Source organism: Danio rerio, chromosome 21, assembly GCF_049306965.1.
Source record: "Danio rerio strain Tuebingen ecotype United States chromosome 21, GRCz12tu, whole genome shotgun sequence".
NCBI classification, from domain to species: Eukaryota; Metazoa; Chordata; class Actinopteri; order Cypriniformes; family Danionidae; genus Danio; species Danio rerio.
The window spans coordinates 40,727,501-40,742,881 of NC_133196.1; the positions used below are offsets into that span (position 1 = coordinate 40,727,501).

General features: G+C 37.1%; 1 protein-coding gene and 1 non-coding gene across 2 annotated transcripts in view; both read right to left on the bottom strand.

Annotated features, from left to right (window-relative positions):
• uimc1 (ubiquitin interaction motif containing 1) overlaps positions 1–15,381 on the bottom strand; it is a 40,204-nt gene that overhangs the window by 14,856 nt on the left and 9,967 nt on the right. Inside the window, exons 6-12 of the mRNA XM_003200891.7 lie at positions 13,714–13,777; positions 10,754–10,848; positions 6,458–6,838; positions 5,131–5,379; positions 2,828–2,889; positions 1,807–1,922; positions 1,674–1,729 (exon numbers count right to left, since the gene is read on the bottom strand). Coding sequence (XP_003200939.2) covers positions 1,674–1,729; positions 1,807–1,922; positions 2,828–2,889; positions 5,131–5,379; positions 6,458–6,838; positions 10,754–10,848; positions 13,714–13,777 — 1,023 coding nt within the window. The remainder of the gene's footprint in view (positions 1–1,673; positions 1,730–1,806; positions 1,923–2,827; positions 2,890–5,130; positions 5,380–6,457; positions 6,839–10,753; positions 10,849–13,713; positions 13,778–15,381) is intronic.
• On the bottom strand, positions 11,186–11,315 carry LOC137488892 (small Cajal body-specific RNA 14). Its single transcript, XR_011008153.2, has one exon.

Below are 15,381 nucleotides of genomic sequence, written 5' to 3' on the forward strand. Positions count from 1 at the left end.
GGTCACAGATGTACCAGTGAGACGAGCACTATCAATTTGTCCTTTTTTTATACTATAATGTTGTGCCCATTGTAATATTTTAAGCAAAACTGTGCTTTTATTTTACTAATTATTTTACTTTGCTCTTACTGGTGAAATGCGCAATCAATGACGACTGGCCACCAGGCTACTTAAATTTAGCCATGAAACCTCCTACACTAAATTGGCCAGTGTTTCAGTTTCATTGTCCAACCTCATACATTATAGATAAGCACGCATGCAAAGTCAAGCCTGAAATTTTTCATACCCCTGGCAGCTTTTATTGAATTTATCAAATGTAAAAATAAAAAAAGCTTTTTAACACAATGGTTTCTCTAGTACATTGTCCTATTATCTTTTGGACTTGCTGTTTTTTTGGTGCTAGTTTGTATTTTTAAAACTCATTTAAAACTTATATGCATTTGTATCTCTGGTGCAAGCGGCAACCTCCGGCTCTCTCCTGAGAAGCCAATACAGAATTAACTAAAACTGCCACTCGTCGACTCGCCTTTGGGGGCTGGCTCCAGGACATCCAGATGATTTATGACTACAATGATAAATTGGCCATTTTTACAGCTGATGAAAAAATGTTTACAACCTGGTACAGAAGATGGCTTTGGTTCATATAGCTTATATTACCCTCCATGACAACTGTGAAGGGGTGAATTTTTTTAGAACTCATCCATTTCATTTGTATAAAGTTATATTAAGTCTACTTAAGGGCGTGGCCACTTGAGTGACAGCTAAGTCTCGCTGCTCGCTGTCTCGTTACCTCAACTGATTATGGCTGATTAGCTGCTGAACTCTGCATATACATCGTACTTTTGTTTTGTTCAATGTTTCTTTACACAGTCAGTTGCCTTTTAGAATCATTTCCTTCAATTATCAAGTACTATAGAATCCTGTGTGCACTTAAATGTGCTCACAAACCATTCAAGATACCTCTATTTCCCAGGTGAGTAAAATTATTTACTTATATACCATCTCTATAAATGTATTTGTTTTATTTAAGATAATTTATTATTTATAATTTTCATTAGAACTTGAATGCACTCCAGAATCTGAAAGATTGATTAGCTGTAGGCTTATATTATGCCTGGATTTCATAAATAGCCTTGTTTTTATTAACACAGACTCTATTTGAAGTGTTTGGAAGTAATTTCCTCCTGTTTAAAAATGTCATGAGAACAACGTTTAGGGGCTCAATGTGTCACAACAGTGTTTTTAAAACACTTTATTGATATAGTTTACAACCAAGCACATGTGGTCAGAACACAAACAAGTCACAGGTGATGAAGTATTCAGCATTTCTCCCTAAGAAAAGCCTGTTTAAGCAAAATGTCAGCATGCGTCTGTAGCTCCGGGTCTTAAAAAATCTCGTCTAATATTATTTACTGTCATCATGACAAAGATAAAACAAATCATTTATTAGAAATTATTTATTAAAACTATTATGTTTAAAAGTGTGTTGAAAAAATCTTCTCTCGGTTAAACAGAAATTGGGGAAAAAATAAACAGGCTGGCTAATAATTCTGACTTAAATTGTACATTAAAACAGACAATTTTAAAGTAGATTTTTCCAGTCTTTTTGATTTTATTGGAACCCTTAGGTTCCAAAAACTGTATGATAGCTACAGTATATAGATCCACTGTACCTGTGCAGGACTGGTCATCATCAGCTCAGGTGTGCTGCTTTCACTCATCTGTGTCTCTGGATCAAGACAATTAAACCAATTTTATTTTTATAATCACAGGAAAATGCTTCATAAATTGTGACTAGTCACACACCTGGACAAACTGTCGGATCCTCTTCACAAGCCTCCATATTGGGAGTCTCGTCTACATGCTGCTCAGCTGGACACTGTGTTCCAGTTTCATCTGAAGTGTCCCGTGAAACACTGTTCCTGCCAATGAGATATGGTAGGAGAGATTTATAATAATGTAGCTTTTTTATAGTATTTCTAGAGCTTGATCAGCCTTTTCACTTTATGAAAAACTAAAGATGGAACTTTCTGGCAGGCATTTAATATTTATTTTTTGCATAATTAAAAAAATGGTGACAACAGCTCATAAATGCATGGTTCCCTACTTAAAGCCAAAAATCTTATTCCCTGACTTGATCTTGATCTAATGAAGGGATTAGTGCATGTACAGTATATTAATGATATAACATTAATATAATATATTAAAATAATTTAATTATTTAATGATTTGTCTCAGAATTTACATTTAGCTTTTCTGTTATTGAACACCCAGCCATTTTGAAGCCAAAGCTATTAAAATTTGTTACTCTAGCATGTTAGCTTAAGTTAACGGGAACATTCTGGTGAATGTTTTTGCCTGTAATTGACTGCCAATTAATAAGAATGAAATAAATAAAATAGAGCTACAAAATAGCACAATAATAACAAGAGGCATGAGAAAGTATAATATAAAAAATATGGTATATGGTATAAAATATGGTAAATTTATATATAAATATATCTGTAATGTAGTTACGGGGGGAAAATACATGAGACCACTTAAACGTATATTTCTGTGGTTATTAAAAAGTTTTGAGTAAAACATTCATATTTGTTTTACTTTATAAAGGTGTGATAACATTTTCAAATTTTAAATACTGATATTGTATTGACAGAATGGTCAGAATAAAGTATTTATTATTTGTGATTGAAAACCAGGGCTACTTCATCAAACATTCCTCTGTTGTTAAAACATTAACACTGTGTAATATATTATATTTGCCTTTGTTTTTCCAAGGTAGAAATTCCCCTCTTTTTATAGTTTATTAAACGAGATACTATTATACCTGATATGTTTATCCACAGCTCTAGTTTCAGGCTCTTCTTGGCTCAAGAAAGGGGTTTTGTCCTGTTGAGAAAGCAAACAAGATTCTTAAAAACATTCCTAACATTTTATTCTTGTCAATACTGTGGTGTCATCTTGTGGTTGTTATTGGAATTACATCAAAATACAACAGAAAAAAAGAGACACACAATAAAAATTTGGAAGTTTCCTGCATGAAAGTCATTTACTATATTTTACCCAAAAATGATCTACACCGGGTACAAGTCACAATTTAAGAAGAAAAAAAAGATAATTATGCTATGGAAGCACTAACTATTAAACTCCATTAAACATCATACATTAGTTTTCCCTCACTTCGCAACAAATCCTTAAAACTGATTATATAACTGAGTCGATCACTTGGAAATTCTTAGTTTCTCTGGATTTAAAATTAATAAAAGGTTGTAATTTAGTGCATTTTTATGCATCAGCTCTAAATGACAAAGCTTTAATATTATTATATTTATTTTTTTAAACTAACATGGACCATAGAGGTTTCACAATACATTTATTTTAAACATATTTAAGGTAAAACTGAAACATGTGGAGGGTGGGAAATGCTCCAATGTTTAGATGTTTTGTGCACTCAGTGTTAATTGCATTATAAAACCAACCATTGAAGAACAATTCAGGTGGTCAAAAGTGTAAAATCAGGACTTCTTTAAGTCAAATTTAAGACTTTTTAAGACCCTTTAAGCCTATTATGAAGGACACTTTAGACGTTTACAGGGCTGAACACATATTTTTAATGGCCCGGTTAATTCGGTAATAGGTTCTGTATTAACGGAAGATCATGCAAAAGGATGTGTTGCTTTTGTTTTTTGTTTTTCCCTGATTAGGGCATTAAATTTTGAGAATGCCTAATAGCTGTTCATCTCTTTGCAATAAAAAAAAAATATTTATTTCCACCAGGCCATGGTACACTGGACCAGCTCTATACCCTCACCAGGGTGCTCGAGGGTTCATGGGAGTATGCCCAACCAGTTCACATGTGTTTCGTTGATTTGGAGAAGGCATTCGACTGTGTCCCTCATGGCATTCTGTGGAGGGTGCTTTGGGAGTATGGTGTCAGAGGCGTTCTTTTAAGGGCCGCCTGTCTCTGTATGAACAGAGTAGGAGTTTGGTTCGCATTACTGACAATAAGTCAGACTTGTTTCTAGCGCATGTTGGACTCCAGCAGGGCGGCCCTTTGTCACCAATTCTGTTCATAATTATTTTGGACAGAATTTTAAAGCGCAGCCTTGGGCTGAAGGGGGTCCGGTTTGGGGACCACGGGATTTCATCTGTTATTCGCAGACTACTTTGTTCTGTTGGCTTCATCGAACATGGACCTTCAGCATGCACTGGTGTGGTTTGTGGTTAAGTGTGAAGCACCTCCAAGTCGGAGGCCATCGTGCTCTACTGGAAAAAGGTGGTTTGCCATCTCCAGGTTGGAGGAAAGTCCTTACCCCAGGTGGAGGAGTTCAAGTATCTTGGGGTTTTGTTTACGAGTGAAGAAAGGATGGATCGTGAGATTGACAGGCGGATTGGTGCAGCGGCAGCAGTAATGCGCTAAAAAAAGGAGCTGAGCCAAAAGGCAAAGCGCTCAATTTAACGGTCAATCTAAGTTTCTACTCTCACCTATGGTCATTAGCTTCGAGTCATAACCGAAGATCTAAAAGATCTCAGATACAAGCGGCCGAAATGAGTTTCCTTTACAGGGTGGTAGGTCGCACCCTTATAGATGGGGTGTGGAGCTCTGTCACCCAGGAGTAGAGCCGCAGCTCCTCCACATCGAGAGAAGCCAGCTGAGGTGGCTTGGGCATCTGTTTCGGATGCCTCCTGCACGCCTACCTAGGGAGGTGTTCTAGGCATGTCCCACCGGGAGGAGGCCTCGGAGAAGACCCAGGACACGCTGGAGGGACTATGCCTCTCGGCTGGCCTGGGAACATCTCGGGATCCCCCCGGAGGAAGTGTCTGGGGAGAGGGAAGTCTGGGGTTCTCTCCTAAGACTGCAGCCCCCACAACACGGCCCCAGAAATGCGGCAGAAAATGAATGAATAAATGTAAAAAAAAAAGTTTTAACATAAGTTATTGGTTATTGGGTGTCAGCCCATTTGGGTATCTTTACTTGCACATAGGAAAAAAAACATGTTCAAAATAATTTAAGACCTACAATATTACTTAAGACCTTGAGGACACCCTGAAAATATTCTAGACAATATAGTCAATTCATATCCATTTTCCAGATTGAGATCACAATAACACTAAGACCAGTATACCAACCACTTGCTCATCTTTAGTCTCTGGAGAAGATAAAACGACATAGGTTTCACTCTGTCCACCGTCAGCATTATTAAGTGTCCCGACCTCAGACTCTCCCCTGGCTTCCTCCTCCTCTTCTTCTTCTATTATTGTGTTACTTTGTTTCTCAGCCTCTACTTCATTCTCCTCCTCTTCCTCAGACAGTCGAGTAGCTCTGTGTCGTTTCCATCTCCTCGCACCAAATGACCTTTCTGGTGATTCAGGACAAACCTGAAACAAAACAATGTAATGTTTAACATTACATTACAAAAAGTACTGCTAAGTTCATTGGGTTTTGGCAAAAGGTGTCATATACCGGTTAAGGTTTTAGATTTAAAATTACCTTCACATTTATATTTACAGATTTATACAAATATCTTTAAATACAATATAAACTATTGTCTCTAGTATGCTTCAAATTTATTATAATTTATGCACAATCAATCATTCTAAAAAAAAAAAACTATTTATGTAATCTGATTAAATTTTTTACTGAATAAAATATTGTGCAGCACTAATACAGGCGATAAAATTAAAATTACTGTCACATCTTAAAGCTGCTGTGTATTTTTCCTTGCTCCCTGAATGCATCTACATTAAAGGAATACATTGAATTACCATGGAGTTAAAAAAGTTGAGTTGTACCATTTTTGACCCCATTCAATTGATCTCAGAGTCTAGGAGGAGTACTTTTAGCTTAGCTTAGATCATTGAATCGGATTAGACCATTAGCATCTCGCTCAAAAATGACCAGAGTACAGGTGTGTGTACTCTCATTCGGGCTTCATAATCAAGGCACTTTGTTGCCATACCTTGTCTAAAGCACGTGCAGTGATATTATGCAGTGCCCGGAAAACCCCCAGATTCAGAACAACTTTCAGTCAGCAAAGTCCCTTAATTACAATGCCCTGATCTAAACACTTAAGTAATTGAGATGATAATGGTCTAAACTAATTCAATAATCTAGGCCAGGGGTGTCAAACTCAATTCCTGGAGGGCCGAAGCCCATCACAGTTTAGTTCCAACCCTGCTCCAACACACTTACCTGTAGGTTTCAAACAAGCCTGAAGGACTCAGTTTGATCAGGTGTGTTTAATTAGGGTTGGAACTAAACTGTGCAGAGCTGCGGCCCTTTTGGAACCGAGTTTGACACCTGTGATCTAGGCTAAGCTAAAAGTACCCAGAGATCAGCTGAATGGTGTCAAATATGGTAAACTCTATAGGGGAGTTTAAAAATGAGCCTATTTCAAAAAAGGTGTTCCTTTAATGTGCCATTGTGCCTGACTGAATAACCGTTGCAGTGATTTACCGGTTTTCCCCAGTCTGCTTTGCGCAGCAGCTCTCGCTGGGCCTCCTTCAGGCTCTTCTCATACACCTCCATCTGACACATGATCACACTTGTGTACTCGTCTGGGTTTTGGCCCATGGGGCAGAAAGGCACTCCCCAGTAGTAAGTGACAGTGCGTTCTCCATTTTCCTCTGAAGAACGTGAAGCTTTACAGTATGAGGGTTTGAATTCAGCGCCTCTGGATGCTTTTGAGTCCTGCTCCAGGACAGACCGGGACATCTCCGTGTCTTGTGTGGAAGGATTGATGGTGGATGAAGACACGTGGGACTGCGTTGGAGAAATCTCAATCTTGAGGGGTCGGATTATCTTCTCTTTGTGAAGGATGGGACTCGGTGAGAGGATCTGGAAATAATGATCATTTTCAAATTAAGATGCAAAAATCTGGTTAAGCTTTAATGTTTACATGATTTAAGAGAAGTCACCTTTTAATTATATACAATACAATATAGATTGGGGAAAAGCTGTTTTACATGGATGTACAGGGTGGGCCGTTTATATGGCCATTTATACGTCCTGTTGGTGACGTATAACATTTCAAGATGGGTGGTGACCATGGTGGTCATTTTAAAGTCGGCCATCTTGGATCCAACTATTGTTTTTTCAGTAGGAAAAGGGGCATCATAGAACATGCCATCCTAGTAAGTTCATGAATGTCAATTATTTTCTTGGCATCATATAGAGGGGTAGGACAATGAAACTGAAACACTGGCCAATTTAGTGTTGGGGGTTTTATGGCTAAATTTGAGCAGCCTGGTGGCCAGTCGTCATTGATTGCACATTCCACCAGTAAGAGCAGAGTGTGATCGTTTAATTAGCAGAATAATAGCACAGTTTTACTTAAAATATTACAATGGGCACAACATTATGGGTGAAATTCAAAAGAGGACAAAGACAAAAATTCAAAAGAGGACAAGACAAAAATGTTGGTTTGTGTCTTGCTGGTGCATGTCTGAGCAAAAGAGTAAATCTTTGTGATATATTAATAGTAATTTCAGCATACCACCAAAAAGACGAACCACATCCAACAAGAGTAAAGCCATCCTTCCACTGCACATGACAATTGGACACAACTGTCAGAATAAACCCCTTGTGGCAGTCACACAAAATGTTCAGTTCTGTCGCGCACCATGGGAGAGAAGCTGTTCTCGCAGTGTCCGAAATAAAGGAGTGCAAAAGCAAGAGCCTTTATTCGCCGTGCATTCATCATGGTTGAGCGAATGTATACTAGAAACTCATAGACTGTAGAAATATTAGAGGGAATGTGGAGACAACAAAACATAACATGTTTGTTACTCATTTATGAATGTAATGTTTTTTTTTTAATATAGACGTTTTTCTAATTCAAAAATAACATAAAAAAATACTATTTCTCATCTCGCGTGCATGGACCTGCTTGGACAACACTGAAATACATCACATCCGGTCGACCGGTCGCATACGGTCTAGTCGCAGAAGTTCAAATATTTCAACGGATTCGCAGCTCAATGCGGATCCAATTTTCCCCATACAGAGATAAACGGAACTCCTGGACTATTCTCCATTGGAAACGAATGACTTCCGGTCTGTTGCTTGTCATTTGTCGTGTGCAGTGGAAAGAAGGCTTAACTGTAGACACAAAAGGAAGCTGTCTGAAACCACGGCTGCCCAACTCACAGCAGAATTAAATGTGCACCTCAACTCACCTGTTTCTACCAAAACTATTTGTCAGGAGCTCCACAGAGTCTGGGCTGCTAAAGCCAAACCTTTGGTCATACGTGCCAATGCCAAACGTTGGTTTCAATGATGCCTGCAATAAATATCTTTGGGCTGTGTACAATGTGAAACGTATTGTTTTCTGATGAGTCCACGTTCACCGTCTTTCCCACATCCGGGAGAGTTACAGTGTGGAGAAGCCCTAAAGAAGCGTACTACCCAGACTGTTGTAAATGGTAAGAGTGAAGCACGGATGTGGACCAGTGATGGTATGAGCTGCAATATCATAGCATTTCCCAGGCCCAATACTTGCGCTAGATGGACGTGTCACTGCCAAGGACTACCATTCTGAAAGACCATGTGCACCTCATAGTTCAAACATTGTATCCTGAAGGTGGTGCTGTGCATCAGGATGATAATGCACCAATACACACAGTAAGACTGGTGACAGAGTGATTTGATGAACTCTGCACGGTGACTGAAGCTCTGCACAAGACTTTTGGCCAGTGGAGAAATTAAAATGGTCGTGCCCAACTGAGTCTGGTTCTCTCAAGGTTTTTTTTCTTCACTCCTATCAGGTGAAGTTTTTTTTTTCCCTCTCCGCTGTCGCCACTGGCTCACATGGTTCAGGATTGGTAGAGCCACGCATCGATGAATTTGCTCTTCAGTGTTTGAACTCTCAGTAATGATTTTAAATCACACTGAACAGAGCTAAACTGAACTGAACTGAACTTAAACACTAAAAACTGAACTACACTGTTCCAGTTACTATGACCATTTATGTGAAGCTGCTTTGACACAATCTACATTGTAAAAGATAGCGCTGAACAAATAAAGCTGAATTGAATTGAATGAACATGACAGTGAAGTTGAACATCTTCCATGGCCTGCACAGTCACCAGATCTATATATTATTGAGCCCCTTTGTGGTGTTTTGGAGGAGGGAGTCAGGAAATGTTTTCCTCCACCAGCATCACGCAGTGACCTGGCCATTATTCTGCAAGATGAACTGCTCAAAATCTCTCAGGCCACTGTGTAGGACTCGCATCTGTTGTTCCCAAGATGAATTGACGTTGTATTAGCAGCAAAAGAAGGCCCTACACCATACTAATTAATGGTTGTGGTCTAAAACCAGGCTTTTTCAGATTCATTGTCCAACCCCTGTATTTGTCATACTGAAAGACATACAGAAGGCAATTCAGAGAAACTAAAAATTTGAAAGTGTTTTACTAATGTTTTTCCAAAAGCTGTAAAAACATAATTTTATTTTGACCACAATTTCAGAATATAGACATAATCTAGATCTAATTAAAATGTAGAAACAATGGTTATGGCAATAACAAGAGCATGACCAAAAACTGATCATGTCAACGTCAATGATAATTATATAGCAGAGGTTGAATAATGTGCTGCACAGCAGAAATCACAACAGAGAAAGAATATAATTTTTTTTTATTATAGCTAAAACAGATTATTTTAATTGCTAAAATGCCAAATCAAAGAGGTACGTTTTCAACCTACATTTAAAAACAGACAGGGATAAAACAGATCTAATACAGAGGGGCAGAGCATTCCACAACCTAGGACCAGCTACTGCGAAAGCACGGTCACCTTTGCATGTCAGCCTCAAGTCCTCGACTTAGGGATGCATAACAATCTCTGGTTAGATGACGGAAGTGACCGACCAGGCTGATGCTCAATTAACATGTCTGACAGATTAGAAGGTTCCAGGCCATTTAGAGATTTAAAAATCAAGAGAAGAATTTTAAAAGTGACATGACGCATAGGCAACCAGTGCAAAGAACATTTCTTGGTACCTGTTAAAAGCCTTGCTGCAGCATTTTGATCTAATTGTAAAGGGGATAAGGTTTTCTGACTAATCCCAAAGTATAATGAGTTACAACCGTCCAATCAAGTGGTAATAAAAACATTATTTTTTCAAAATGTTTTCTAGATAGAATAGATTTGACTGTGTTCAAAGACCTAGATTTTTTTACCCAGGGCTTCACAGAAAAACTGAATTTTTCAAGATTAACTATCGGTGCTCTAGAGGAGTTTGACGTGTCCAACAAAATAATTTCAGTTTTACTCTCATTAAAATCTAGAGAGTTCAAAAACAACCAGGCTTTCACATCCGACAAGCATAGCATAAGAGTCTCTGGCCCACTTGAACTTGATTTGAAAGGCAGGTAGATTTGGGTGTCATTCGTACAACAGTGAAAAGACAGACCATGTTCTCTAAAAAGAGCCCAGAGAAAGCATTTATATGGAGAAAAGAATAGGGGCAAAAATAGATCCCTGGGGAACACCACATGACAAATGTGCTGCCTCAAATTAATGTTCTCCAATAGTGAGATCATGATGATATACTTGTTCGTGTTACCATCTCTACAACATTAATCAGAGTAGCACCATGTTTATTTTTTATAGGAATGAAAATGAACCTGAGGATTTGAACATTACAGTAGCATGTGAGGGTATATGGCTTGACAATTTATCAAAATGTCTCTTCGGGGAAAAAAGTATACAAAAATACTCTGTATAATGGTTTCAAAAACTGCTTACCTCTTCACTGCCTTCATCTTCATCATCATCATCTGGTAAAAGCAAGACCATGTGACTAGTAAATCCCTCCCAAGACTGTGTCTTTGAAGCCGACTCTGCAGTTTAAAACACGATGACATTATAAAAAGTAATCTGCACATTCTGTTGAAATTCACTACATTTACTCTGCGCTACCATTCCATTCAAAAGTGTCTGGACTGTAAGGTTTCATGTCTCTAACACTTTTGTATTGTTGGATTTGTCGAAAAGTTTAAAAGAACAGCATTTACTTGTAATATTATTCAGTTTTTATTTAATTTGCTAATGTAATCTATTCGGAAAGTGTATTCATGTCAAAAATAAATAATTTTTTCATACAAAATAAATAAACATTGGGCCTAAACTTTTGACTTTTGACTTTTTTTTGAAAGTGGCAGAATTATTCTGGATAAATATGTATGGAACCATCGCACAGAGAACCCAATATCTTGACAGGCCCTGTCGGCAGGAACCAAACTTGCTCTGTGTGGTATTAAATACTGCAAAACACTGCTCAGTCTTGCAGCAACAGTTGGTTAACCACACATGTAACTAGTAAAAATTAATGACTTTATATCGCTATAAATCTAAATCCAATTGCCTTGATTTAATCCATCTTATTTTTCAACTAAGAACAGGTACAAAACACCTTGTTTTATTACAAACTGGTAAAACTTACCACACTATTTTAATCAGTTTTCTTTCTTATGATCACACTGGTTTGTAGTGCAATTTCTCATTATATCCTTACAGCTAATGACTAAAAAGGGTCACACACTGAAAACACTGACACTGAACACCAAGGGCCCTATCATTCCGCCACGTTGTTTAAATAGCAAATCTATTTGTGCCACTTTGTGCACTCATGGGTGTTTCGATCTAGAAAAGAGGTGTGTTAAGGCGCATTGTTGGCGTGTTGCAATATTGAGGAACTAAAATAGACTGTGCAACATACCAGCTGAAAGCAAGTCTAAAGTCCAGCGCAGATTGAGTTAGTTGTGTGCCTCACTTAAACATTGCTTAAAACACACAGGATGTACAGCAATACACAAATATCTTTACAAATGAAAAAGAATTAAAGGATTAAAATATTACAAAAAATATTATTTTCTACATGCAAATAAAAACCACTGCCTTCATCTTGGGGGGCTTTTTTCAGTTTATTTATGACAATCTGCTTTTGTATAATGTTATTATTATTAGCAGTATTATTTATTATATGCATATTTATATTTGTTTTATTAAAAACAAGCTTAGATTTGTCCACATGTCAGGTTTTGGACCATATGGGGCACAGCATGCGTGTTTGGATATAACTCAGGTTTTTGACCACACTTCTTTATTACTGTTCAATTATTCGTTTGCTGAAAATAAAAACTGAAATTAGAAATAGTTTTGAAACAAATCTTTGTGCTTAACAAACGATTTAATAATTAATCATTTGAAATTATGTAAGCTAATGGATGTCTGTGTGTACAACACTGTTTCCTTATCAACGAAAGAAAGTTAATAGGCCGATTTGAAGAGGCTCAATCATTATCCTCGCGCTGCAGATGGTTTGTTTACCTGTTTTCTCGCTAGTGAAGCCTTCAGTTTTTCGACTTACAGAGTCACCTTGTAAATAGCAAATGCGCCATGGCGCTATGCAACGGACTCTTAAAGGGAATGGGAGATGAGACTCTGATTGGTTTATTCTCAAAACACACCCATAACTCATTAAGAGAATAAGCTCAACCCTGTTAGAGCACACACCATGGTGCAGAGCGTATGTTTCCATCCTTAAAATAGCAAAAGTGGATTCAGACACACCCTTTTGCGCTCTGCGCTTTAGACTTTGCGCCTAAATCATTACAATAGAGCACCAAGTGTTTCATTTGACAAAGCAATAAATCATTATCATTACACGAACATGTGAAGCATGCAAAGTCATTTGTGTTTTGTAAGCTAAACATTGTAAACTTGCTTCTGTCCTGCATAAAAAAAAATCTAAATCTTTGAATTAGCAATTTATGGTTTTGATCTTTGCTCTGACTTTGGATGTTGAATGGTTTAACAAACTGACCTTTATTGAGATTTTTAGTAGTTTAAAACAATGTATAATTTCAATGCCTTTTTAAGACTTTTTAAAGACTATATTTAAGAATATTTAAGACCTCATCGCCACCAAGTTCTACAATCTAAAACCTTTAACCCTAAAAACAGTTGTTAATAAACAGTTGTAGTTAAACAAAACAATGGAGCACAACCATGCAACAGAAGAAACAAAGCTTGAAAGAATAAATTACGTGGTTGTTTTCAGCGACAGGCTTTAGCCACTGTTTAAACTTACATTTTCCCATTTTGCCATCTGCCTCGCTCTATGGTTTCACTAAATGTGGAGAGCAACACATTACCTTCCCGCGTTTGTCGCAAATTATGTGACATCACCTAGTGGTCGGACGGAACTTGAACCAAACCAATCGCGTGGATCGAGTACGTCATTGTTAATATTAGGAGAACAATAAATATATTTATGCTTTTTTGAAGTCAAACACTTTGGACAATGCTTAAACAAAACTGAAGATCTCGTAAAACGCAATTAAGACTTTTTAATACCTTTTAAGGGCCTTCATTTTCTTATAATTGATTTATTAACTTTTGATATTTTTTAAGATCTTGCAGACACCCAGTCCTTAAACAGTATACACTTAAAAAGTCAATTAAAGTTACTTTGTAATACTGCAGAGTTAAATATTCATTCATTATTTTTTCAGAGCAGAGATCAAGGTCCCATAATGCGATTTATTTAAAGTGTAACAAAATAAAAAAAAGAAAAACACCCATGAATCTTGTCTAACAAGAAACTGTTAATTAACACATTCTTTTTACAGTGTTTGGGAGTAAATCGTGCAAACAACGTCAGCAATGGCACAGCAGAGCGAGATGTGTAAGAAATACCATACCAGTGACAGATTCTTTCTCTCTTGGAGTGGTCTGATCCTCCACTGGCTTTTGGTCAGGGGTTCTCTGTTAAAATGATCACACAATAATAGTTAGAAATGTCAGTAAGGTGCTCAAACTAGCCTCTGGAGATCTACTTTGTATCAATACACTTTATGAAAACATACAGTTGTGGTGTGGAAAGCATGATGGATGCCTTTCTATTACTGTTTGATGAATAGAAAGTATAAAAGAACATGAAATTGAAATGTTTCTAACCTATTAGAAGTAATGAAAAAAAATACTTTTTTCAAACACAAAAAGGTAGCAGGGAGGGATGCACAATATTATCTGAAAGTCTGATAAATTGGCTGAGAATGGCATGTAATGTGGACATTAGCATTGGGCTCATTTGAAAAAATTATGCTAATATGCCTTTCCAAGACAGGGTATGTACAGGAATCCTAAAGGTCATTTCACTACCCTTTTAAGACTTTTTGAAGACCTTCTCATAATATTTTAAGACCTTATTGCCGCTTCAAGTTCTAATCTGTATCAAACCTTTAATGTATATTTTCCTATTTTGCCATCTGTTTCGCTCCATGTGGAGAGCGTCACATCACCTTCCCGCATTTGTCCCAAACTATGTGACATCACCCGGATGGATAAGCTTGGCCGGACATGCCCCGACCCAAACTAATCAAGTAGTTCGAGCACGCCGTTGTTAATATTAGGAGGAAAATAAATATACTTATGCTTTTTTGGGGGTCAAACACTTTGGACAAATCTTGAACAAAATCGAAGACCCTGTAAAAATGCAATTAAAACTTTTTAATAGCTTTTAAGGGGCTTATTTTTCTCATAATTGATTTATCAACTTTAAATGTTTTTTAAGACCACTTGGACACCCTGTTACATTTTCCCATTTTGCTCTCTGTTTCCCTTTATGGTTTCGTTACATGTGGAAACACACATTACCTTCCTACTTTTGATGCAAATTACATGACATCGCCCGGATAGAGGAGCTTGGCCGGACACAAACCGGCCTGAATCAATCATGTGGATTGAGCACGTCATTGTTAATATAAGGAGGAAAATAAATATGTTTATTGTTGTTTTGCAGTCAACAATTTAGACAATGCTTGAACAAAATCTAAGACCTCAAAAAAATGCAATCAAGACTTTGTAATACCTTTTACATCATTTTAATACCTGACATCTTTTTATTACTTTATTGGTATTTTGATTTTGTAAATGTTCAGTTTCATAGTTGATTTATTTATTTTTTTGCCCGTATGTTTTATTTATATAACAGAGAGTTGGCTGTAGAAAATTATAGTTTATTAGTAAAGTTTAAAGATTAATAAACTTTCATTTTATGTGCCATGTTTTGAAGAGAGGTGAACCTATGCCAGGGACAAAGTCCTAATTTAAATAAATTGGTTTTAAAATAGATAAAGCTTCCCCTCTCCCCAAAAACCTAAGAATCTGTCACCAAGCTTTAACAGAGCAATAAAGCGTTGGAAGTAAAAACTTTCTGAAGTTTCTAATATAAAAACCTTATATTTATACGTATCGCCTCCAGATATCGGCTATTGTCAAAAATTCCATATTAGTGCATTCCTAATTTGCAAAATAAATTATATTTAAAAGTATAGACGGAGGGAATGGATATCTCACTTCTGTCATTC